The sequence below is a fragment of the Pelobates fuscus genome, chromosome 3 (genome assembly GCF_036172605.1).
Source record: "Pelobates fuscus isolate aPelFus1 chromosome 3, aPelFus1.pri, whole genome shotgun sequence".
NCBI lineage: Eukaryota > Metazoa > Chordata > Amphibia > Anura > Pelobatidae > Pelobates > Pelobates fuscus.
In genome coordinates, this window is record NC_086319.1 from 115,113,336 (window position 1) to 115,140,425 (window position 27,090).

The following is a 27,090-nucleotide window of genomic DNA, read 5'->3' on the forward strand; positions in this document are numbered from 1 at the left end:
ATTATGGATTTTTATTTGGCCTTTTTTGGGGCTGAAGAAAGAAGATTTTAGAAGAAAGAAAACATCGAATGGTAAGTTGATTTTATCTCATTTTTTCTTTTTTTACAGGTTTTTAGTTAATGGTCCCCCCTCATTATTTTTAGGGTGAGGGGGGTAGGTAGGGAGATAAGTTTTTTTGGGGGGAGGGGGGGTGGGGGGGAGAGGGTTAACTAGGGTCCCCACCCCCTTTGTATTTAGGGCCCCCACCCACCGCTCAGGGGTGGGGGCCGGGGGGGGACAATAGGTCCCCCCCTATTGATAATTTTAGGGCCCCCACCCACCGCTCAGGGGTGGGGGCCGGGGGGGGGCAGTAGGTCCCCACCCGCCGCACAGGGGTGGGGGCCGGGGGGGGGGACAGTAGGTCCCCTCCCTATTGTGAATTTTAGGGCCCCCACCCGCCGCACAGGGGTGGGGGCCGGGGGGGACAGTAGGTCCCCCCCTTATTGATAATTGTAGGGCCCCCACCCGCCGCTCAGGGGTGGGGGCCGGGGGGGGGACAGTAGGTCCCCCCCTCATTGATCATTTTAGGGCCCCCACCCGCCGCTCAGGGGTGGGGGCCGGGGGGGGCAGTAAGTCCCCCCCCTCATTGATAATTTTAGGGCCCCCACCCGCCGCACAGGGGTGGGGGCCGGGGGGGACAGTAGGTCCCCCCCTTATTGATAATTGTAGGGCCCCCACCCGCCGCTCAGGGGTGGGGGCCGGGGGGGGACAGTAGGTCCCCCCCTCATTGATCATTTTAGGGCCCCCACCCGCCGCACAGGGGTGGGGGCCGGGGGGGGGGCAGTAGGTCCCCCCCCCTTATTGTGAATTTTAGGGCCCCCACCCGCCGCACAGGGGTGGGGGCCGGGGGGGGGGACAGTAGGTCCCCTCCCTATTGTGAATTTTAGGGCCCCCACCCGCCGCACAGGGGTGGGGGCCGGGGGGGACAGTAGGTCCCCCCCTTATTGATAATTGTAGGGCCCCCACCCGCCGCTCAGGGGTGGGGGCCGGGGGGGGACAGTAGGTCCCCCCCTCATTGATCATTTTAGGGCCCCCACCCGCCGCACAGGGGTGGGGGCCGGGGGGGGGGCAGTAGGTCCCCCCCCCCTTATTGTGAATTTTAGGGCCCCCACCCGCCGCACAGGGGTGGGGGCCGGGGGGGGGGACAGTAGGTCCCCTCCCTATTGTGAATTTTAGGGCCCCCACCCGCCGCACAGGGGTGGGGGCCGGGGGGGACAGTAGGTCCCCCCCTTATTGATAATTGTAGGGCCCCCACCCGCCGCTCAGGGGTGGGGGCCGGGGGGGGGACAGTAGGTCCCCCCCTCATTGATCATTTTAGGGCCCCCACCCGCTGCTCAGGGGTGGGGGCCGGGGGGGGGCAGTAAGTCCCCCCCCTCATTGATAATTTTAGGGCCCCCACCCGCCGCACAGGGGTGGGGGCCGGGGGGGACAGTAGGTCCCCCCCTTATTGATAATTGTAGGGCCCCCACCCGCCGCTCAGGGGTGGGGGCCGGGGGGGGACAGTAAGTCCCCCCCTCATTGATCATTTTAGGGCCCCCACCCGCCGCACAGGGGTGGGGGCCGGGGGGGGGACAGTAGGTCCCCCCCTCATTGATAATTTTAGGGCCCCCACCCGCCGCACAGGGGTGGGGGCTGGGGGGGGACAGTAGGTCCCCCCCCTTATTGATAATTTTAGGGCCCCCACCCGCCGCACAGGGGTGGGGGCCGGGGGGGACAGTAGGTCCCCCCCTTATTGATAATTGTAGGGCCCCCACCCGCCGCTCAGGGGTGGGGGCCGGGGGGGGACAGTAGGTCCCCCCCTCATTGATCATTTTAGGGCCCCCACCCGCCGCACAGGGGTGGGGGCCGGGGGGGGGACAGTAGGTCCCCCCCTCATTGATAATTTTAGGGCCCCCACCCGCCGCACAGGGGTGGGGGCCGGGGGGGGACAGTAGGTCCCCCCCCTTATTGATAATTTTAGAACGCGAGCTGAGCTGTCAGTCAGACAGCTCAGCTCGCGAACGCGCATTCCGCGCACATGCGCGGTAAAGCGCTCAGGTTCTTCATAGGGCGGCATTCAATGCCGCTCTATGAAGAACGCGATTGGTGCAGCGCGAAGCCGTCCCATTGGGCCCCGCGATTTCGTCATTTTGACGAAAAAGGGGGCGCGGCCTAGCGGGGAGCTCGGCGCTGGAACGGAGGTAAGTTTTTAATATAAAAACACCTCGAAATTTATTTTTAATAAATGAAAGTACATATAAAAGCAAGAAGGAAGGCGGGGGGACCTGTCTTTCTTGCTTTTATATGGTGACTATAGAGTCCCTTTAATGAAGCAGTTTTGGTGTATAGAACATGCCCCTGCAGCCTCACTGCTCAATCCTCTGCCATTTAGGCATTAAATCATTTTGTTTATGAACCCTAGTCACACCTCCCTGCATGTGACTTGCACAGCCTTCCATAAACACTTCCTGTAAAGAGAACCCCATTTAGGCTTTCTTTATTGCAAGTTCTGTTTAATTAAGATTTTCTTATCCCCTGTATATGATTATAGTTCAATTTAGAGATTGAGATACAATTATTTAAGGTAAATTACATCTGTTTGAAAGTTTTTTTTCATGCAGGCTCTGTCAATCATAGCCAGGGGAGGTGTGGCTAGGGCTGCATAAACAGAAACAAAGTGATTTAACTCCTAAATGACAGTGAATTGAGCAGTGAAATTGCAGGGGAATGATATATACACTAAAACTGCTTTATTTAGCTAAAGTAATTTAGGTGACTATAGTGTTCCTTTAAACAACATTCAAGCAAAAGGTAAATAGATGCAGCGCTGACTCCAAAAATGCCAGCAAACTCTGGTGCTTGAATACCCTAACAATCCAAAGACATATCGTGGAAAGAAAGAAAACAGATTGCGCCAAATAACATATGAGCATATCAGGCCAGTGCCAGGTAATCCAGTGCATTATCAGATCAGCGCACACACACACACATATACATATATATATACATATATATAAATATATATATATATATATACATATATTTATATATATATATATATATATATATATATATATATATATTTATTTGTGGTCAGGGACAATAAGCCGAGTTATGTTAGTGGTTTAGTGGTGCACAAGTCAGTTGTGGTGTGCCGAAACCGACATTCGGGTAGGCCTGTAAAAAGAGGGCCCACCAATTTAAATGGCTTGATAAAGGGAGTGGTGGGTGGGGTGAACCAGACAGTCTCAGCCCAGAGGGAGGGGTGACCTGTGTATTTATAGCAATATCCCCTCCCACAACTACAGGCTTCGCCTTTCCATTTGTGGTCACGGAAAGGGTTAGTGGTGCACAAGTCGGTTGTGGTGTGCCGAAACCTATATTCGGGTAGGCCTGTAAAAAGAGGGCAAAAAGTTAATAGTTTAACACTTTAATACGTGTCTACATTACACCATCAATATATTTTATCAGCATTTATAACTATACCTGAAAGAGAAAATTGGTTAGTGGGAGATACTGGCTGACCTGTGTTATGCCAAGTGGTGAAACAATTAAGCTAAATTGGTGACTTGGCAACCTAACTAGTTGCCAAGTGGCGATGAGAGGCTCTACCTATGATTTGGCCCTTTGGGTATGTTTGCCACCGAGCGTTGTGGCGGGGTGTTGGCCTCTCGGTGAGGATTAAAGAGATTCAAAATAAGTTGGATGTGACAGGTGAGGCCCTAACTGCTTTGCCAAGAAGGCGGAGATGCGAGGCAGTAACTATGATTTGTCCCGAGGGGCGAATACCTCCGTAGTTAAGGATGGGAGATGGCCTCGCAGGACAGCTATATAATGGCACAAGAAGCCGAAAACTACTTATGGCCACCTAGAGTACCCTAACAGCCAGTCCAAGCTAAAGATAAGTTTTGTAGAGCGAATTGTTATTGTAAGAATGGAGGTAGTATCGTAAAGCGACTCACTTACGTGGTGACTTAAAAAACTTAAATGCAAAAGAATAAATGTGGCATGATAAGATATACATCTGGCAGATACCGTAAATGAAAGCTATGCTAGAAATTGATGGTAAGAATAGGTGAATGGAAAGTGGAGGGCAAAAGAAAAATGTTTACCAAGATCCAAAACCAAAATCCAACCAGAGAGAGAGACCCAAGAAGTTAGTGTTCAGAATTCAGATCTATGACACCAACACCAATGAAAATGCAACAGTTTGCCGGTAAGGTAGGTAAAGTAAGTGCAAGAAGCCCAGAACCCAAAATACTCTGTTCAATTTCCTTTGTTAGTTTGGCAACAGATATTAATAGAGTATTTTGGGTTCTGGGCTTCTTGCACTTACTTTACAAGCTATATCTGTGAGCGGGATTATACAGCTTTAAGATCTAACTACCAAAAAACAAACAAGAGTCCTGCGCATCCAGTATAGGTGTGCACACTCAGGTGCTACCACAATTTATTTGAGGACAAAGTTAAAGCAGCAAACGTTTCAGGCAGCAGCCCTTTCTCACTGCTAATGTCCTACGGTATATGCAAGATAACAACGATATATACAAAAAAATAGTGCTTAAATAACCCAAAAGTGCCACCCCCAGGTAATCAAATGTAGAAGCAGGATCAGATGTGCAGTATATTTCCATCACTCTGGCATGTTTGATGATTCCAGTAATTTCCTAGATCAGTGATGGCGAACCTATGGCACGCGTGCCACAGGTGGCACGCCGTGCTATCTCTGTGGGCACGCGGCCACAGGTCCGCCATCACTGCAGAGTAGGCACCTGCCTGCCCGAAACGGCAGGCGCCTACTCTGCTTCTGTGTCGGGAGGCAGGGGAGGGATCTGTGATGCTGATCCCCTGTCCTCCCGCGCGATGCTGTGTGGAGCGTTGCCGAGCGTTACCATGGCAAAGCTCCACACAGCATCGCGCGGGAGGACAGGGGATCAGCATCACAGATCCCTCCCCCTGCCTCCCGACACGGAAGCACTGCCTGCCACCACCGGACCACCAGGGATGACGGTACCACCACCGGACCACCAGGGATGGCTGTGTCCCCCCCCCCACTTCATTAAAGGTAAGAAGGAGGGAGGGGGGGGGGATACTGACACACAGCACCCCTACCCCCCACAGAAGTATTCTTACACCCCCAGCACCACCCCTATCTCCCCAGCACCACCCCTACCCCCCCCCAGCACCACCCCTACCCCCACAGCACCCCTACCCCCCCAGAAGTACCCTTACCGCCCCAGCACCACCCCTATCTCCCCAGCACCACCCCTATCTCCCCAGCACCACCCCTACCCCCCCCAGCACCACCCCTACCCCCACAGCACCCCTACCCCCCCAGAAGTACCCTTACCGCCCCAGCACCACCCCTATCTCCCCAGCACCACCCCTACCCCCCCAGCACCACCCCTACCCCCACAGCACCACCCTTACCCCCCCAGCACCACCCCTATCTCCCCAGCACCACCCCTACCCCCACCAGCACCACCCCTATCTCCCCAGCACCGCCCCTACCCCCCCAGCAGCACCCTAACCACCAGCAGCACCCTACCCCCCACAGCACCACCTCACCCCCCCAGCAGCACCCTACCCCCCCAGCAGCACCCCACCCCCCAGCAGCACTCTACCCCCCCAGAAGTACCCCTACCACCCCAGCAGTACTCCTACTCCCCCACAACAGTATCCCTACCACCCCCAGCAGTACCCCTACCCCCCAGCAGTACCCCTACCCCCCAGAAGTACCCCTACCACCCTAGCAGTACCCCTACCCCCGCAGTACCCCTACCACCCCCAGCAGTACCCCTACCACCCCCAGCAGTACCCCTACCCCCAGCAGTACCCCTACCACCCCCAGCAGTACCCCTACCACCCCCAGCAGCACCACTACCCCCCAGCAGTACCCCTACCACCCCCAGCAGTACCCCTACCCCCTCAGCAGTACCCCTACCACCCCCAGCAGTACCCCTACCACCATCAGCAGTACCCCTACCACCCCCAGCAGTACCCCTACCCCCCACACACAGCACCCCTAACCCCCACACACAGTACCCCTACCCCCCCACAGCACCCCTACCCCCCCCACACACAGTATCTCTACCCCCCACAGCAGTACCCATACCCCGCCAGCAGTATCCCTACCCCCCACACAGTACCCCTACCCCCCAGCAGTACCCCTACCCCCCCACAGCACCCGTCTCACACACACACAGCACCCCCCAAACACACACACACAGCACCCCCTCACACACACACAGCACCCCCTCACACACACACAGCACCCCCCAAACACACACACACACACACAGCACCCCCCTCACACACACACAGCACCCCCCCAAACACACACACAGCACCCCCCCCACACACACAGCACCCCCCTCCACACACACACAGCACCCCCCCACACACACACAGCACCCCCCCACACACACACAGCACAGCACCCCCCCCACACACACACACAGCACCCCTCATACACACACACACAGCACCCCTCATACACACACACACAGCACCCCTCATACACACACACACACACACACAGCACCCCTCATACACACACACACACACACACAGCACCCCTCATACACACACACACAGCACCCCTCATACACACACACACAGCACCCCTCATACACACATACAACACCCACCCCCCACACATGCACCCCCCCCCCCCACACACACACCCACACCCCCCACCCACACACACACACGCAATTGTCGTGTTGGCACTTTAAGGAAAAAAAAGTTGGCATGTATTGCGGTTTGGGCACTCGGGCTCAAAAAGGTTCGCCATCACTGTCCTAGATCGATAGAAATGTGCGTGATGACGTCATCACGTTCAGAAACATTTGCTGCTTTAACTTTGTCCTCAAATAAATTGTGGTAGCACCTGGGTGTGCACACCCATACTGGATGCGCAGGACTCTTGTTTGTTTTTTGGTTGTAATTTTCTTTGTTTATACTTTGAATTCTGTAGGCATTTTTGCCTCTACCTCACCCTATATATTTAAGATCTTACTAAGAGCTGCATTGGAAGCTCTTTGTTTGTGAGTACATTTTAATCTCTTTTTATATACACACTGGGTTTGTTCTATTGATTTGCACTATTGGATCCCCTTTTTATGTATTCCATGTGAGATGCATTTACTGTGAAGATAACGTAAGACGTACCAGTGTCCCTACAAAGACCCTGTTATGATTCTTCACCTAATGTCCAGTGACAAGGATTATATTGTCAGAAGCAGATACAATTGAGCCAACAGATGGCTTCTCGCTTGACTTTCTTATTATTTACGAGGACATGCTTTGTAATTATAGATTCCAGTTACTACTACTTGCATACAACTGTATTCCTTAGCAATACCAGTACTGTCTAGTTATCTGGGGCAACCTGTTTTCTTTCTTTCTATTAAACACCATTGTTTTAGCCTGACCCAAAGGCAATTTGGACATAAAAAACATTGTTAACCCTGCAATGGGTGCTGTTTTTCATTATTTTCAATAGGTAACTGATGTTTTCAAACAATTTAATTGCCCTTGGACCACTTATTTTCCCATAGATTTCCACAGAGTAGTGTGCACTCTATGAAACACAATTGTTTTTAGTGTGGCCCAATGGCAAGTTTGGCATGAACAACAGAAGTTGTGATTCCTGCGACGTTGGTAGTTACGCCACTGCCTACATGTTGTCATTTTTTTAAAATTTGGGTTGCATTGCAATGAAACATACAAGTTTAATTTAAATTATAATCAGAGTTGACTCCAAATAAGAAACCAACTTTTACGAATAAGAAACCAACTTCCACGAATAAGAAACTTGCCTAATAAGAAACCAACTTCAACCTCGTAACCAAAACCTCAAAATTACAACGTCCATCTTTGTCAATTTGACATGTTGGTAGATATGATAACTGAGTGGAGTGAGAGTGGTAGTGTGCAAAATATGTATCTTTTTGTTTTTGATGAAATTTCTTTAACTATATATACATTACAATTTAAGGTTAAAGGAAGTTTGCTTACATAAAATGATGTAGTAATATTGTTTAAAATGATCTATCCATAGGAATACACAGTTTATATGAATGTAGAGCGGCCTAAGAAACTATTTCGCAATAATAATGCTTTAAGGCAGAATGCTATTATCAATGCATTATTAGCAAAAGTTTAACATTTACAGAAACATTTCGATTCACTCAGTCACTTGCTGTCTGTTTATCACATTTATGTTCGTTGACACTTTATTTATTGCAATAAAGTATATTGAAATGAATGTTGGTGACGTGATGTTGTTTACATGCGGCAGAATGTATGGGATTGCTGTGTTCCAACACGTAACGTTCCACAAAAACAACATGTATCTACAATTGGCTGCAGACAAGGTTATACTTAGTTGCTGCGTGTTCCAAATACTGTAATTGGTTCATTGCAATGAGAAACGTTCAGCAACAGCCAATTAAAGTTCGCCTAGCTCTGAGTGCCTGAAGTGCTGTTGTGAGGGGGAGTCAGGACCATGCCGAGACCGTGATACGCGTGCTGCTATTGGCTAGAACAGAACGTCCAGGACGCAGACAGCCTATGGTGTGGTTGGCCACGCCCACCGGCTTCCTGTCTTCGCTGCGATCTGTCACAGTCAGGCAGTGATACAGAGTGTGAAGGAAGGAAAACAGCGCAGGTTCGATGGAGGGCAGACAGCTAGAGTTCAAGATACGCTTCTTTCCTGGCTGGGTGGAGGTGGTGCAGGTGAGACAGAGTTTGTGCGTTAGGCAATTAATAGACAACGTCCCCATTCATCGTAATGTATGCATGAGGTTGTCATATTCTGCTGGGCACATAAACCCATCATCGTGTGAATAGTCATTGTAAAGTTATTTATGTTCTGCTACACGTAGCATTCACATGCTACAGATATATAGAGATACATTACTTAGGGAGAAAGGCACGCCTGCAGCATTTAATGCCTACATACTGCAGGGCATCACTTATTATGCCCTGCCCATCAGCCTATAGAAAGGATGTGTATTTAGAAAAACAAGGCAGATCTGGCAACATATATTTTGGCTGCTCCTGTGCCATTCTAATTTTGCCCATGCCATGACAAGATTTGCAGGCGAATGTACCATATTATTTATTATTATTATTATTATTTTGTTGTGTGTTTTAATTTTTTTTTCGGGGGGGTAGGAGGAGGGGTGCAATTGAGTTTGTTTATGCTGCAATCTTCAGTAGTTCTGGTAACGTTTTACCTTTAACTTTTATGGACTGTGTCTGTCTCCTGTTATGCTCAGGCCAGTAGATCTGTTTGCTTCGCATCATAGAACTGAATGCTATGAAATAATGGGTACAAAAAAGTTTGCCTTTGCTTTCATTACTACATGAGAAGTAAAGGGGAAAATATTGCTTATTTTAATTTTTCTAAAAAATAGTATGTCTTACAGAAACTGATATGTTGTAATAACTTCACCAGATGAAATAAAAAAAAAAAAACAACAACATTTTTGTTGTAAATTCTGGTAGAAAATGTAGTTGTCGCATGTAGCTGCAGAACTTTTTTTTTTTTTTTTTTTTTTCTTTTTTTTTTTTTTTTACAAGAGTTTCCCATTCCAGTTTACTAAGAAGTTAGTTCAATGCTATGGTGAATCACATCTTGATAATTGATGAATTTGTATTACCACAAATAGTTCTAGCAGATATCTGAGTTGCTGAAACATTAGTCTGTCAAATAACACTATCTGCGATATTAGATTTAAACTCCCTGCTTTAACTCCTGAATTACAGGTTTATACTTTTATACTGCAAAGCCAAACAGACAGGGCACATCTTCATTTGACACTGAAATGAGAAAGTTGGGACTATTGTGGCAAAGGAGCAGCTTATTGATATTGAATGGGGTAGAGATGTCACTTCTGCTAGGCCCATTGGATGTACAGACGGTGCCAGCATAGAGTGGTATCAAAGGAGTATTTGGACTGTTTGCTACTAATTTAAATATAATCCCATTGACTGCTATAGTTGGAAAAGAGGCTAAGAAGAAACCAATTATTGCTCTCTCATTTGTCTATTTGACTGCTACTTCAGGAATTGTATTTAACATTCATCTTCTCAAGTGGAGCAGGAAAATAGGAGGGGGGCCAGGGGAGGACATCCAGTTAGCATTAACCCATATCACACCAAGAGAATTGGATGAAGAGATAATAGGGCTGTATTTACTGTAGCTTAGACATGCCTGCCGTACACTGAGTAATGGGGTAGGTGTTCCTGTTAATTGATTAAAGGTGAATTGCCAAATTCATATAATGTGCATTGAAACCTATATTTTTTTTTTTCTCCATGAGAAATCCTGTTTTTGCACTAAATTGCATTTACAAATCATTAATTCAAATCTTTTGTTAGTTTGGCAATTTTACATGAATTTCGATATGTGGAAGTTTCATAACACTCATGGTATCACTGTCAGCTGTTTTGTTGAAAAATGTCTGTTTCCAACATATTTCAAAAGGCAGCATCGTTGTAACATTTTGCCTAAGATTTAATGAGGAAGTCCTGGAAATAATAATAACCCTAGCATCATGAAAGTCTTAATTTCCTGTATAAGAAGAAAAGGAAAACATAAGATGTCAGATTTTTGTCTCAGGGCTAGTAAAAAAAACCCCACACTTCACAAACTCCTTTTAACCCCTTCAGGACAGCATCAATTGTTCATGTTCTGATCAAAACAAAAACTGGAATTTGCGCTATGTCTGTTCAACCATAATTCACCTTATATATTAATATTTCATATTAAGTGCACCTACACTAAATATATATCATTTTATTCAGGAGAAACGGGGCTTTCATTTAACATTAAATATTTAGGTATGAAACATAATTTAATATGAATGAAATAAAAAAAAAATACGGTGAGAAATAAAGATTAAAATATATATATATATATATTTGTAGTTCCGCCTGACATTTTTGCTGTAAATGTCATAACACTGATGGCTCTTACAGCAAAATGCACATATTTGTATTAGACCAATATTGATTTTTTTTTAGAGCCGATATCGATATTCTGTGAACTTTCAGGCCTATAGCCGATAACTTGCCAATATTCTGTACATTTAACATTTTGAAAAAATAAACTATTTCTTAAGGTAAATGCACAAAATATACATACAAATGTAGTGGATGCAGTGTGTTTAGACAGGGGAGCTGTGTGTGTGTTTGTGTAGTGTGTGTGCGTAAAGTGAATGCAGTATGTGTGTGCGTAAAGTGAATGCAGTATGTGTGTGCGTAAAGTGAATGCAGTATGTGTGTGCGTAAAGTGAATGCAGTGTGTGTGTGCGTAAAGTGAATGCAGTGTGTGTGTGCGTAAAGTGAATGCAGTGTGTGTGTGCGTAAAGTGAATGCAGTATGTGTGTGCGTAAAGTGAATGCAGTATGTGTGTGCGTAAAGTGAATGCAGTATGTGTGTGCGTAAAGTGAATGCAGTATGTGTGTGCGTAAAGTGAATGCAGTATGTGTGTGCGTAAAGTGAATGCAGTATGTGTGTGCGTAAAGTGAATGCAGTATGTGTGTGCGTAAAGTGAATGCAGTATGTGTGTGCGTAAAGTGATTGCAGTGTGTGTGTGGTGTGTGCGTAAAGTGAATGCAGTGTGTGTGTGGTGTGTGCGTAAAGTGAATGCAGTGTGTGTGTGGTGTGTGCGTAAAGTGAATGCAGTGTGTGTGTGTGGTGTGTGCGTAAAGTGAATGCAGTGGGGTGTGTGGTGTGTGCGTAAAGTGAATGCAGTGGGGTGTGTGGTGTGTGCGTAAAGTGAATGCAGTGGGGTGTGTGGTGTGTGCGTAAAGTGAATGCAGTGGGGTGTGCATAAAGTGAATGCAGTGGGGTGTGCGTAAAGTGAATGCAGTGGGGTGTGCGTAAAGTGAATGCAGTGGGGTGTGCGTAAAGTGAATGCAGTGGGGTGTGCGTAAAGTGAATGCAGTGGGGTGTGCGTAAAGTGAATGCAGTGGGGTGTGCGTAAAGTGAATGCAGTGGGGTGTGCGTAAAGTGAATGCAGTGGGGTGTGCGTAAAGTGAATGCAGTGGGGTGTGCGCGTAAAGTGAATGCAGTGGGGTGTGCGCGTAAAGTGAATGCAGTGGGGTGTGCGCGTAAAGTGAATGCAGTGGGGTGTGCGCGTAAAGTGAATGCAGTGGGGTGTGCGCGTAAAGTGAATGCAGTGGGGTGTGCGCGTAAAGTGAATGCAGTGGGGTGTGCGCGTAAAGTGAATGCAGTGGGGTGTGCGCGTAAAGTGAATGCAGTGGGGTGTGCGCGTAAAGTGAATGCAGTGGGGTGTGCGCGTAAAGTGAATGCAGTGGGGTGTGCGCGTAAAGTGAATGCAGTGGGGTGTGCGCGTAAAGTGAATGCAGTGGGGTGTGCGCGTAAAGTGAATGCAGTGGGGTGTGCGCGTAAAGTGAATGCAGTGGGGTGTGCGCGTAAAGTGAATGCAGTGGGGTGTGCGCGTAAAGTGAATGCAGTGGGGTGTGCGCGTAAAGTGAATGCAGTGGGGTGTGCGCGTAAAGTGAATGCAGTGGGGGGTGCGCGTAAAGTGAATGCAGTGGGGGGTGCGCGTAAAGTGAATGCAGTGGGGGGTGCGCGTAAAGTGAATGCAGTGGGGGGTGCGCGTAAAGTGAATGCAGTGGGGGGTGCGCGTAAAAGTGAATGCAGTGGGGGGGTGCGCGTAAAAGTGAATGCAGTGGGGGGGTGCGCGTAAAAGTGAATGCAGTGGGGGGGTGCGCGTAAAGTGAATGCAGTGTGTTTCTGTAGCTATGTAATGTGTGTAAAATAGGGAGGGGGCATTTTTTTATTTTATTTAAAAAATCATATATATATATATTTATTTTGTCCCCCCCTTCCTGCTTCTTACTTGGCTGGGGGGGGGGGGGAGAGATATGTACATGTGTGAAAAATGCAAAAAAAAACATAACTTTTGCTAAAAATATCATCATTGTAATACAATTTATATTTTTGAAAGACTAATATTTGTGTTCAACTAAGTCTCCTGAGTAAAACAGTACCCCCCATGTACAGGTGTCTTGGAAAGTTACAGTGTTAAATATAGTGCTTGCAAATTACATTCTCTGCACTTTCTGCCTGGGTTGTCAGGCATGTCAATCAAAGTTTTATTAAAAAAAATCACTTAATTATGCTAAAAGATTATTTTAATATATATGCATTTATAGGTATTTAAATTCTACGTGTATTCTAATGTAATCTTTTATGTAAATATATATATTTATATACTTTATTAATATACACACAAGTCACATAAATTGCATGTGTTCCTAGTGGCACTATAAAACTATTATATGTCCTTACAGGATAAACCTCTATAGGCTCTCTATTCACCTTATGTCACATTGTATTTAATATTATCCTCTTTTTTTCATCCATCCACATTCTTTATAAACTCACACATGGAGTTTCCTAAATTCACAATAAGCGGATCGTCCGCATTACGTTGCCTAGCAACGCCCCACTAGCCGGTATTTATGACGGCACGTGTCACGTGCATCTCTGAGGGTGGAGCTTCGGGATGAGTGCTCGCGCACACCCGGAAGCATAGCCGACGCTACAGGCGCGGTTGATATGCCGCACCCCCTCTCTATTGATTTGCAGCAATCCCAACACGTATAGGAAAAGGGGCGGGGCTGGGCGGACACCTAATGCGCACACCCGGAAGTGTACACGGCGGAAACGCCGAGGACACCATGCACCTGGGTGAGTCACTCCTAATTATTGTTATGGCTATGTATTGACATACATTGCAAGTATTATGTGTTGTCCTATCATTTTTGTCTGACCCTGAGGAAAGTCCCGAGCGGGGACTGAAACGTTGGTCACAGGTTTTAACATGATTGAATAAAACTTTTGGATTTTAACAAGACCGGTGAGAAGCTATTATTTGGCATTCTATATCTATATCTATATCTATAGATATAGATATAGATATATAGATCGATCGATCTGAGGTTATTTGTAATTTGTATATAGATTGTCATTCCGTGTATGTATGTATGTGTGTGTGTGTGTGTGTGTGTATATATATATATATATATATATATATATATATATATATATATATATATATATATATATATATTAAAAAAAAATAGTTATAATGAAATTTCATATGTATAAATTTATTTTCATTTAAAAAAAATATTACATTTATTATGGTTATTATACGTGTGTATATATAATATGTAACCTCATTCTAAGTGTATTTTAATACTAATATATGTACTTATATTAATACTAAATATATTATGTACATTTAATTTATTTTAAACATGTTTAATTTTTTTTTATTTTTTTTATACGTCCCATCAGCAGTGGGACTGTCTGACAGTCCAGACAGTCCCCATGCTGGCAGATCCACAGCCAGCTATAGGGGGCCATATCATCGCTCTTTGAGCACGATCACATAACCCCTGGGGGCCTGATTTCCCAGGCAGTCCCCTCGAAGAGGATTGTGGCGGAAGTCCACCGGAGCTCATGGGGCCTTAAGCCGTTACGGCTTTAAAGCCCATTAGAATGGGGATGGCATAGAACGCCGTAACGGCGTTAAGGGGTTAAACATACCTACAAAACAGTGCCAGTACAGATTTCTTGCTGCAGCCCAATCCTTGTATTGAGAGATTATTAAAGGGATACTCTAAGTAGCAAAATAACATTAAAGGGACACCCACTGCCTAATACAAAGTAAATTAAAATCCTAGTTTAGTACATATAACCCAAATGTGTAACATGCATGCATTTAATTATATATATATATATATATATATATATATATATATATATATATATATATATATATAATTTTTTTTATTTGGAGTATATCTAAAACAACTTGCAAAACCTGCAGTTCTTTTAACTGCTGCCTTTGTCACCCCTCCTCTTCTAACTCTGCCTAGACTTTGTGTGGCTATCCAATGACAGTGTGTCTGTGTGTGTGTGTCTGGGGCATTGTTACATTAGCTGCGACTGGACAGTGGAGTGCATGGAGGTACGCAGCGCCACGTCACATTCTGACGTGACATCAGCGTGCTCCACCTTCACAGGGTTTCAAGAAGTAGCCGGAGGATAAGATTTGGTACAGCGTGCGGATGGCGCCATTTGGGGTATACCAGAGGCCGGACTCCGGAGTTGCATACTGGCAGCGGCAATGTGAGTGGAGTCTGCTTGTTGACCAGAGGGGAGGACTGGGATTTAGTATATGGGGAGGACTGGGATTTAGTATATGGGGAGGACTGGGATTTAGTATATGGGGTGCTATGGTTTAGTAGAGGGGGATGCTGTTTTTTTTGTTTGTTTTTTGCTTTTTTTTTTTTTTAATACTGTCATTTTCAAAATAAATCTACGTTTCTATGAAAATGTAAGGGTTTTTTTTTCTTTGCGGCCCACATAAGCTTAAACCTTGTTTATGTGGCCCGTGCTAGACTTTGAGTTTGACATGCTTGCTTTACAACACGTCTGATCTTCTGGTGTCTCAGTTGAACTTTAGTCACACACTCGTAGATGTTGCAGGCACTAGCAGATTATTACAAGAGCAGAAGAAAATAACTTCTACATTAAACTCAAAATTTGGTAAGAGAAGCAAAAAAATGTGTGTGTGTGTGTGTGTGTGTGTGTATATGTATAATATTATCTCAGCCTGAGTATGTGTGGCTAGTGCTACAAAGTGATGTAACTACTAAATGGCAGGGCTTTGAGCAGTGACACTGCAGGGGCATGATCTATACACCACAACTATTTACCAAACAACTTGTACTCATTAGATTGAGCATGCAGTTCTATCTGTACATTGTGCTAGCAGTTTTGTATAGTTTAGGAGAACACCGACTTAAGAACAGGCATACTGAGGCACTAACTGGCAAGGAAGAGCAGAAAAGATCTCCTACAGGATGTCCTGCTCAACTAAGTATAGTGCAAACAATCAAAACATATAAACAGAGCAGTGGTGGGAGTGCAGGAAACAGGGACCGGAAGACAACCACCAATGATGTGACACCAGACTAAACAAAAATAGAGGTAAACAAAAAAAAAAAGAGAAGTTACAAATAATAAAATCGGGATGAAATTGTTATGTTGCTTGAAGTGCTCCGTGAAGTAATAACAGAGATAAGAATTTTTTATTTTTAGAAAAAAGATGTTGAATATATTTTTCCTTTTATATTTCTTGAGGATATAGTCATTATCCTGTATACTTACCAAAATTACAAGATTAATTAAAACATAACATGCTTGTCTTTTTTTTTTTTTATAGGAGGATGTTGTTGTTCCCAACAGAAGAGCTCTTATAACTGGTGCCACTGGACTCCTTGGCCGTGCTGTGTATAAAGAGTTCAAAGACAACAGCTGGCATGTGGTGGGTTGTGGATACAGTCGGGCACGGCCCAGGTTTGAACGTGTTGACCTATTGGATGCAACAGCCGTGGAAGCACTGGTCCAGGATTTTAAGGTAATGTGTGATTTATATTCTTTTTCCAATAAGTATGTGTCTTTTTAGCCTTGCCATGGGGTGTGTGTGGCTATAATTGTGCTCTATGGGAAACTTGCAGCCTTGTGCAGTATAGAGCTCAATCCATTATAGGCACTTTTTTCTTGTATTAGATTTTTTTTTTTTTTTTTAAATTACTACATTTGTTGCAAATCATCAGTCTGTACAACTAGACTAGACTAGTCAACTCAGTTTTGGTTTATCTTTTTATAGGATCATTGCATGTGTGATACAGCTAAAGGGTACCACAAGTGTGTGCAGCTAATAGATTTCTACTAAAAAAAGAAAATAAAAATCAGTGCAAAAGCAAAATTCATGTATAACTTTTTTCAAGTGGGATTTTATGGGGATGGCTTGCATCATTATTGTTATTACTGGTATTTTTAAAGCATCAACAAATTCCGCAGCGCTGTACAATATACACAGACAAATACAAGAGGTCGAGAGAGCCCAACCCTTAAGGTGAAAACTAGCCATCGGGGCTCTTTTATAAAATGTAGAAGCCTTGGTTTCTGTTTTGCATGACCACACTTTCAGGAGCACTGATCTCAAAAATTATAATTCAATATCTGGGTTCTGTTATAAACACTATCTGTGAAGTAAGTCACATAAAATCAGTTACCGGTGGATCACATGGAGAGGGTGTATGGTGGTATCACTTAATGTTGAATTTCATAAAATACAGACTAAAGAATAGCACGCACAAAATTACAGTTTTAAATTCTACAAAGTTACTTAAAATCACCCATCTTAGGAAACAAATGTGGGGTTTCAGTTACACTATATGGCCATATTTTGTTAAGCCCACCACTACGTCGCAGTTACCCAATATCTGTGGGTTCTACACTAATTTTAATATGGGAGATGAACATGCTAACTGCAATACTTACTGCTTAAAATGCTTCCAGAGACACTCCTTCATTTATTCCTTCCTGTGGACACCTCCAGTGTGACTAGTGTGGATGCTCAGCCCAATAGAAATCTGGCCTTGATTTAAGAGACAAAGAAAAGGGGAGAATTCAGGTCATACCTGGAACATGCATTTCTAAATAGGGGTGCTGCCTTAAAGACCATAATGTATACAAAATACAGAGTCTATTTTATGCATATTTTGGTCTTTAAGGCAGCACCACTGTGACGGACCGCTTGGCACCCGACTGGGTACCACCGGCAATCGCTACTTTCTAGTACTTGCGAGCACTATAAGCACTGCACTGGAACACCATAACCACCGTAAACCCCACGAACCGCCGCAGCTTGGCTGGGGCTTCGCTGTCCTCCACCACCCTGGACCCAAGGCCAGGATCCAGCTTCCAGTGGGTAGACCTCTCCTAGTCCAGAGAGCGTAGCAGAAACAGCTCTTATAAGAGCTAGTGCTTATACTCAGGGGAGTATTGTGATATAGCAATCCCCAGAGTGAAGATAGTGTTTTCTTTTAATCCCCCAAACATGAGCCAAGACTTCATGAAGGGTTAAACAAATTTCAGTTTAATGGGAGCCACACTTGGTCTTATATCACAGTCCCCATGCAAGGGTTACGCCCATATGGACCTGATGGCAGACTGATTTGCAACGTCACAGACCAATAACAAAAAGGTTACAAGACACGACACAGCACACAATCCCTCCCCTCTGTCTGGGAGATAAGTGAGTCAGGTACTGTATTATCTCCAGGGCAGAAAAAAACACATATTTCTATAAAACCCCCAAAACACACAAAATCCCCACAAATTTTACATCCTCTGATAGCCATGATCTGGGTGACCAACATATCCAAAAATCACCCAGATCTGTTCAGGGATTCAAGAATTATATGTAAGTCAGACTATTTTGGAAATTCTAAATAAAGTCCAAAATACTGAACACAGCCATTCGTGAGTATAGTCAGTTTATGTCTCTCGTTCGGGAGTTTATTCTTACGGAACGCTGTTCAACTCCCGTTCGAATAGCTGAACATCCATGGAAGGTACATAGTTAGCGGAGTTCGTGCCGTTGAGTGTCTGATTTGAGTTCCATGAACTTGATGACCAAACACCGCTCATTGTACTCGCGGCTTAAGATGGCCGCTGCCACTTGTTCGAATGCTGCTTCGAACCACTTCGACCATTCGATAGTTTGAAGTGTTACTGTACCAGTCCAAAAGGGCACAAACAGTGGTTTCAACCAGGGTTTAACACGGGGGCCATAGTCACAGGGTAGGAGGCTGGCAAACAATAGCCAGTGGCCAGGTTACTTTCGTCACAACCACTACTTAAAAATGCATGTTCTGGGTATGCCCCAACAACCTCCTTATCTGCCTTTGCTTATTTCACTGCTTCCATTTCCCAATAAGTGCAGACTCCATGCAGTGGTGGAGATATAGAGGTAGGAATGGATTAAAACAGCAGGTCTTGCTAAACCCTCAAGTTGTGGAAACATATGGCACACAATTTGTTACATGCATTAGTAACAAACTGCTTTAAAAAAAAAAAAACATTTTCCAACTACTACATACTGAGAGTTAAAAATCCTTTATTTTATGGTATACAGCGGGTTAAATAGGCATTGCCTTTTGCACCTTGTAGTTTTTTTTTTGGTTACTTTTTTTTAATCTAGGTATATGTTCTGGTACAGCTCCACCTATGATAAGAATTACTCTATAATAATATGGCGTGCCATATATATTTTTTTTTAACTGAAACAAATATAGTCTTTATTTGTTCTTTCATTTCAGCCCCATGTGATTGTACATTGTGCTGCTGAGAGAAGGCCAGATATTGTTGAAAATCAGCCAGAGTCTGCTTCATTGCTGAATGTTGGTGCTTCTGAGAATTTAGCAAAAGAAGCAGGTAATTCACTATAGTGATCTGATTCACAATAAAATGCTAATTTTATTGAGATGCTACTGTATTCTTTCCAGTGAATAATTCATTATTACAAGGCTATTCACTGAACTTTGAAGTGGCAAGGAATTGCAAATCATAGGCAAAAAAAAAAAACAACCCAGTTGAAAAACATTTCCAATTTAATTATTTTGTTCTAAATTGGTAATTCCCTTGTGAACGACTCCCTGTTCAGTAAGTAACCTTGGATGAATGAACCATAATGATGCTTGGCACTGGAAAAAAATGACCTGGTGCCTGACTGGTAGGTCCAATGATATTTAGCTACATCTGGAATAATCTTTTAAGCCTTATTAAAGGTTATGAGACACAAAATGTCATATGCTTTGGCTAGGAACAAGGATTTGCTAGGGTCAAAAATACCTGGGTCTGAAGCCCTAAATGAAATTTGGTGAACCCTCAAAGTTTCAGACCTGGTCCCTCCCAAATGTGACAAAAAATAGTGTAAAAAAAGCTTGTTCTATTTTTTTAATTATATGCCTGTGGATGCACCCAATTCACTGTAAATAGTTTGGGTGTCGGTTTTACATTTTATATAATTTACAATTTTTTATTTCTGATTTTATACAAAAGTGACTATAGTGTCCCTCAGTGTTTACATTTCCCCTAGGGACAACTCTAGTGGCCACTGCAGTTGCTTCCTGGTACAGTGCTGCCCATCTCACCTCCTTGTCAATTACATAAATTCTGTCAGAAAAGAGGTGGATCGGGGAAGGGGCCAGTGCCAGCAGACCCGCGCGTCACTGAAAATTAGGTAAATTTAATTAAATTTTAAGGTGTTTAACAGGCGACACGCCACCGAAATGATGGTTTTAACACTGTAGGATCAGGAATACAGGTTTGTGTTCCTGACCCGATTGTGTTCCTTTTAAAGGGACACTATAGTCACCCAGACCACTTCAGCTCAATGAAGTGGTCTGGGTGCCAGGTCCCTCAGGTTTTAACCCTTCAGATGCAAACATAGCAGTTTCATAGCTATGTTTACATTTGGGGTTAAGCCAGCCTCTAGTGGCTGTCTTCCGGACAGCCACTAGAGGCGCATCTGTGACGCTGGAGGCATATTATGCCTCCAACGCGCAGAGCGTCCATTGAAAAATGCTTTCCTATGGACACTTTGAATGTGCGTGCGGCACTTGCCGCGCATGCGCATTCGGCTCCGCTAACGTCGGTGGGGAAGGAGAGGTCACCAGCGCCGAGGGAGCCCGGTGCTGGAATAAGGTAAGCTGCTGAAGAGGTTTTAACCCCTTCAGCGCCACAGGGTTAAATGCTCCTCTTCCCCTCATTCTGCTAACCTACATTGACTGTCGAGTTGATGTTAGCTGTTAAAAAGTAGTTCTTTAATTGTACATTTCCTTTGTATGCGATTAGCGCCCTTGCAACCAGGCACTCCTTTTCACTCTAGGAGTTGGCATCTGCTCAAACGTCTACAGAGAGGGGAAGGAAGACCTCTAGTTCTTAGACTTTCTCACAGCAACGTCCTGCAGGCCACATGCAGGATGGATTCTTGCAGGGTTATTTAATTTACTAAAGTGAGAATTCTAGGTGAATTTCAAATTTACGGCCAGCATAGCTGACTTAGTGAAATTTTTCCAGTTTGGCTATTATGATCTCAAGTATTATATATTTTCTTTGAATTCTCACTTTAGTAAATAACCCTGTCAGTTATGCATGATGCCAGAAGTAATATCTAGTTATGTCATGGCTGTGAATTATGACAAATCTATTGGATACATGGATTCTGGTTCTTCCAAAAAACTGTATAATATTGCAAGATTAAAAAAAATAAATGAATAATCTAACGCAAATCTTTCAAATTTGGTGTTCCTTTATTATGTGCTGCAGCAGAACAAGGAATATTTCAGCCTTAGATCATGCTTTTATCGAAAATTAAAAAAGAAAGGTTTCTCTTAAATAATTTTAAACTGTAGTATAAGCTAATGAAAATAAAATTAACAGATGTATTTGTGAAATATCAATAAAGCATAGCAAGTAAGTTATAGTTAGTCTTCTGCAATTCACATAGTGAAAAACTTAATGAATTAGACCAAAATAGCCAAACCTTATATCTGACTTTAAAAATGTTTCCAATTCATCTGTTTTGGCCTAAAACATTCCCAATTTATTTGAATAATTTGTGTGCTTGAGAATTGCTCTAAGTGCAATATAGAGCTGCTGACCGCTTATTATGTGGTGAAGAAAAGTTGCATTAACAAACTTTCTGTATTATCTTTATAATATAAACACAAAAGGAGAGTGCAACTCAAATAAAAGTAAAAGGTAGATAAAACTAAAAATAAATAAATTAGCAGCTATACACACAAAAACTATTTTCCTTAAATTTGTTTTTTTACATTCAATGGTACTATTAAAATTCAGTGAAAGCGCTATAATTCAAAAACCCAAGGTTGTGTGTGTGTGTGTGTGTGTGTGTATATGTAGATAGATGGATATATATATCCATCTATCATACTGAAAAAAGGCTTGCACTCACGGTCCCTTTCTTTTGTAAAAGTTTTCTTTCTTTATTCCATATCTTGTTAAAACATAATCTTAGTCATCAACGTTTCAGCCATCTTACGTGGCTTTCATCAGGATCAGTTCAGCAAAAAATACACTTACAAACAATTGCAGTTATATAGCTAAACAGACTGATTATTTAATCATTATAACACTCACCACCTGTATCGCAACTTTCCTGGCGTGTCTCTGCCGTCTTTGCGCATGTGCGAACACGCGGAAACCCGGAAGTGCCGTGTTGACATCAAGGGCCGTCGCCAGGGTTACCCGATATGTTTAGACTCCCTGGCAACGAGGTGTATCTATTCTGCGCCCAGGCATGTATACAGTTTACAGACAAATTAAAATCAATGGCAAAATATGCCTAACCGTTATCCATCCATCTCCGCAAAACATATTCATCAATACCAATATTTCTTTACTATACTATGATATATATCCTATAACACAATTATCTGACTTCATTTTTTATCAAGTAGAAATTACACAAAATAATGCATCCATACAGTTATATAATTTTTAGAGTTTCCAAAGAATTTTTTAGTATCAAGTCAACTTATTAAATATCTTCATCTTATTAGAATACCTCTAGATATCCTTATTATGCACTAAATCATTACAATATATATTTGACATGTAATGTATTATTTATATATGCTTAGAAGTACTTTTCAATTCTTTATAAATCAACTTACATACTAGTTAATCTTAAAGTGATACTAATGCCACTATTTATATTAAAGTGTCATGTGTATATTATGTACATTAAAGTGAACTTGTGTTAATTTATATACATCAAAGTGCTACATACTTTCCTTAAAGTGATACTTGTGCTATTATGTACATTAAAGTGCTATGTGTGTTTTAAATACATTAAAGTGAACCATTTCTCTTAATTTTTCATTATTACATATGTATCTTAGACTACATCTTAAAGTGATACTGGTGCCACTATTTACATTAAAGTGAACTTGTATTAATTTATGTACATCAAAGTGCTACGTATTTTCCTAAAGTGATACTTTTGCAATTATTTACATAAAAGTGCTTAGTGCTTAGTGGCACCAGTATCACTTTAAGATGTAGTCTAAGATACATATGTAATAATGAAAAATTAAGAGAAACGGTTCACTTTAACCCCTTAAGGACACAACTTCAGAAATAAAAAGGAATCATGACGGAATAGTTCCGTCATGTGTCGTTAAGGGGTTAATGTGTATATAAAACACACATAGCACTTTAATGTATATAATAGCACAAGTATCACTTTAAGGGAAGTATGTAGCACTTTGATGTACATAAATTAACACAAGTTCACTTTAATGTACATAATATATATATGACACTTTAATATAAATAGTGGCATTAGTATCACTTTAAGATGTAGTAATGGTAAAGTAAGAAATTAAAATGGATAAAATAAAACATTATACTGTAAAACAAAATTAACTAGTATGTAAGTATTGATTTTATAAAGAATTAAAAAGTACTACTAAGCATATATAAATAATACATTACATGTCAAATATATTGTAATGCTTTTAATATTACGCTATGTAGTGCCTCTTTGTATCCTTTTAAGGTACAACAGATACTGTGTTATACAGTGTATGCAAAGACGCTGGATCATAGCTGAAAAACAGAATTAACCCTAAATGACTACTCCCCAAAGACTTTTGGACTCTACAGCATATTCAACGGTTATTTTAAATTACATACCCAATAACTTATGTGCGGTTGATTACTCACATAAGTGGTTTTATCTATTATCAGAATATTGCATATAGAGGTGTAGGTATTTCATAATATAAATATAACAACCTATTTTGGTGTTGTGGTCGTGACTTAAATCTGAATATTAATCTCTTAATACATAATAATTAAGCAATACGGAACAACATTAATATTTTTATAGTTCATGGTATTATGGTCGAATATGTGGATAGAAAATACACAAAACGTTGTAATATTAAATGTATATTTAATATAACTATAATAAATAAACAGATGCTAGCAGAATGTCAATTTACCACAATAATTATACAATGCAAAATTACTTACAAAAGGCTATTACAATTGCTAAATGTTACAATGGATTTATATTACTTACAAGGCCCCAGCCCTTTGGCTGGGGTTAAGTCAGAGCTGGTACTACATCTAGGGTCCAGTCAGGTACAGGCAAAAAGAAACAGTTTTTATTCAGTGTAAGGAGGCTGGCCTGTGATGTCACTGCCAGAAGCACATGTCTTCCTACACACTGCCCCTAGTGGTGCCTCCAAAGCATTACACTAAATATGCTTTCTTTATGATGTAAAGTCATTAATTAATAGATACCATTACATTTGGGTTTTCGAATTAAAGCGCTTTCACTGAATTTTAATATTATCTTTATAATGCTTACAGTGACTAGTAAAGCCACAAGTGAACTTAACATCAAAAATGCCTGCTGTATTTTTTTTTTCTTAATCTCATTCAGAAATGATTGTAATTTATTCCATAAATGATTTCAGTTTACAACAATATATATTTTAATGTATTTATATTTTTGTATGTTCTAGCTAAAGTTGGAGCTTTTTTGATCTACATCAGTTCAGATTATGTTTTTGATGGAAGAAATCCACCATATCGAGAAGATGCTGTGCCAAATCCTTTGAACCACTATGGCAAAACAAAACTAGAAGGGGAGAAAGTAGTGTTGCAAAATAATGAAGGTTAGATCATGCGTGTCCATTATATTTACTGCAATTTCCATAAATTTGCATAAACCTTTTACTTGTCAAGTTCAATGTCAAGATCTTGTATTGTTTTGTATTGTTTTGTTCCTAGGTGCTGCTGTGCTTCGTGTTCCTGTGTTGTATGGAGACGTTGAAAAAATTGAGGAAAGTGCTGTTACCATACTGTTTGATAAAGTCCAGTTTAGCAACAAATCAGCCAATATGGACCATTTGCAACAAAGGTTTCCTACATATGTCAAAGATGTAGCAACGGTTTGTCTTCAGTTAACTGAGAAGAAACTTCAGGTAGTTAACCTCTGATGACTTTCTGTGGCTACAATTATTTTTAAAGTTAACTATACGTGGGTAGCATTTTTTTTAGTAAATGCATCACAGCAGTATTGTCAGTTTACTGTCTTGGTAAAACACATTCAAGGCCATTGCTAGTGTATGTCAGTACAGCGGTACTACTTTTCCCAAGTGTACCTAGTCTGGATGTCACGGCTGTGATTAGACATTATTCACATTATTCTGGCTGTGCAGCTCCCTTGTGTGGCCTGTAGTGATGCTACGGTGATCTCAGCTACCCCCATTGGATACCAGGGAGAGAATACACTCTATTTCCCCTCGAGGTTGGGTGGTCATAAACAAAAATCTAGTAAAAACAATGTATATTGGGGTTTGGGGGTTGTGGCGGCAGCACAATACATCTTTGCCTGTCTAAGCAAAAATTCTTGCACCAGCCCTGAACGCATTGCACTTATTGTGAATACATCTTGGTTCTGGTACAAGGTAGAATTCCTTTTAAAATATGCTTGAAGACGGTTAAACTTCTCATACAAATTTTGTAGATTTGCTTGTGCAAGTGTCTTAAGTTATAGCATGGTCTGTATATTTATTTTCTTCACACGATCTTGATAATTTGTGAGAAATGCACAGGTACTGGGCGTCTTTCCACTGGGGTGCTCCAGGAGGACAAGGCAACACCCAAAATTAACACTGGAAAGTTCAGAAAAAGCCCAGACACGTACAGTAGCTTCCTCACATAGGCTATTTAGCGCGAGGCTGACAAGGCATTTGCCTTGGGTGGCACTTTCAGGGGGGTGGCAAAAAAAGCCGCCCCGTAAACACCCAGGCAGATGCATTGTCAGCCTCTTGTCTAAGTTCTGGGGGGTGCAAAAGCTGGCCGACTGGCATCTGCTGATGATGGAGACGGGCGGCAAGGGAGCTGTAATCTTCCTGCTTAGTGATGCCAGAGCTGGTATATAACCTCACTAAGCAGCGAGGGAGGGAGCTGAACAGGAGGATTACAGCTCCCTCACCTCCCGCCTCTGTGCGCCTACCTGCCCATTCGCCCCCTGTTCCTGAATGCCCTGCCAGCCGAGTTGCAGGCAGCCCCACTAGACCTCAGGGAAGAATCCACTCCAGCTCTCCCAAATGAAGGCTGGGGAGATGGAAATGTAAAAAATAAAATTGTGTGTGTTAGTTTGTGTGTAGGCGTGTCTGTCAGTGTATGTGTGTCGTTGAATTTGAGTGTCTGTCAGTGAATGTGAGTGTGTGTATATCTGTGAATGTGTACGTTTCAGGGAAAGTGTCTTGGTTAAACCGTGTGTGTGACAATGACTTTGTATATGTCAGTGTATGTCTCAGTGAGGGCGTGTGTCTGTCAGGCAAAGAGCATGTTGGTTTTAAACAGGCATATAAATTTTAGAATGGTGGGTGGGTGTGCCCGAGTTTTGTCATGCCTAGGACAGCACAAAACGAGAATACACCACTGCATATAGGCAGACTTTATTCAGGAAAAGTGTGCAGCACGTTTCATCCTTTAAAGGGGCCTTTGTCAAGCACATTTTTGAATATATATTGTCTAAGCGATTTTGAAATACAACATACATAAAAAAAAAAAAAAAAAAAAAACCTGTTTACATGCTGGAGTTTAAACAAGCAAATTAAAGATGAAATTACTTAAGTATGCCAAATACAACCCTCTAAATGTGTTTTGCATTGGCAGCCTGCCTCTTTGTTCTAGCTTCTGCTTGAAATCGATGTTATTTATTTAATTTTATGTGATGTTCTGCAGTGTCTTGGTACTAAACAAGATACTCCTTTCATGAGCTAACATAGGGCTGACTAGGCGCATGCAAACTGACAAGATGGTGGTCTAAGCTACAGAATGTCGAATGTTGTACAAGGTTCATACAGCACATGTTAGCTGTGACATCATTTGTCATGGTTGTATTACAAAAGCCACTGAGAAAACCCTCACAGAAAAGCATTATGTGTCAAACTCTTCACAGTACCATTGTTTCCTTTATATTACTTGAAAGCTGGCTTTGTTTTGAATAAATATAGGTTTGTAGAGTCTAGGTCAGTTTATGGGAATTCTTTATTCCTGGAGCCAATACAATACCGTGCACATTTAAACTATGTATTGAACTTT

The 27,090-nt window shown here is 42.6% G+C and overlaps 1 protein-coding gene across 2 annotated transcripts in view; it reads left to right on the plus strand.

The window, feature by feature from the left end:
- The window catches only part of MAT2B (methionine adenosyltransferase 2 non-catalytic beta subunit), a 94,602-nt gene that overhangs the window by 56,462 nt on the left and 11,050 nt on the right, over positions 1 to 27,090 (plus strand). The window contains exons 1-5 of one of the 2 annotated variants that reach the window (XM_063447433.1): positions 8,661 to 8,760; positions 16,304 to 16,498; positions 19,251 to 19,365; positions 24,495 to 24,647; positions 24,763 to 24,956. In XM_063447433.1, coding sequence (XP_063303503.1) covers positions 8,698 to 8,760; positions 16,304 to 16,498; positions 19,251 to 19,365; positions 24,495 to 24,647; positions 24,763 to 24,956 — 720 coding nt within the window. In that variant the 5' untranslated portion in view covers positions 8,661 to 8,697. Of the gene's footprint in view, positions 1 to 8,660; positions 8,761 to 16,303; positions 16,499 to 19,250; positions 19,366 to 24,494; positions 24,648 to 24,762; positions 24,957 to 27,090 lie in introns of those variants that run through there. The other variant, XM_063447434.1, reaches the window with a different exon arrangement.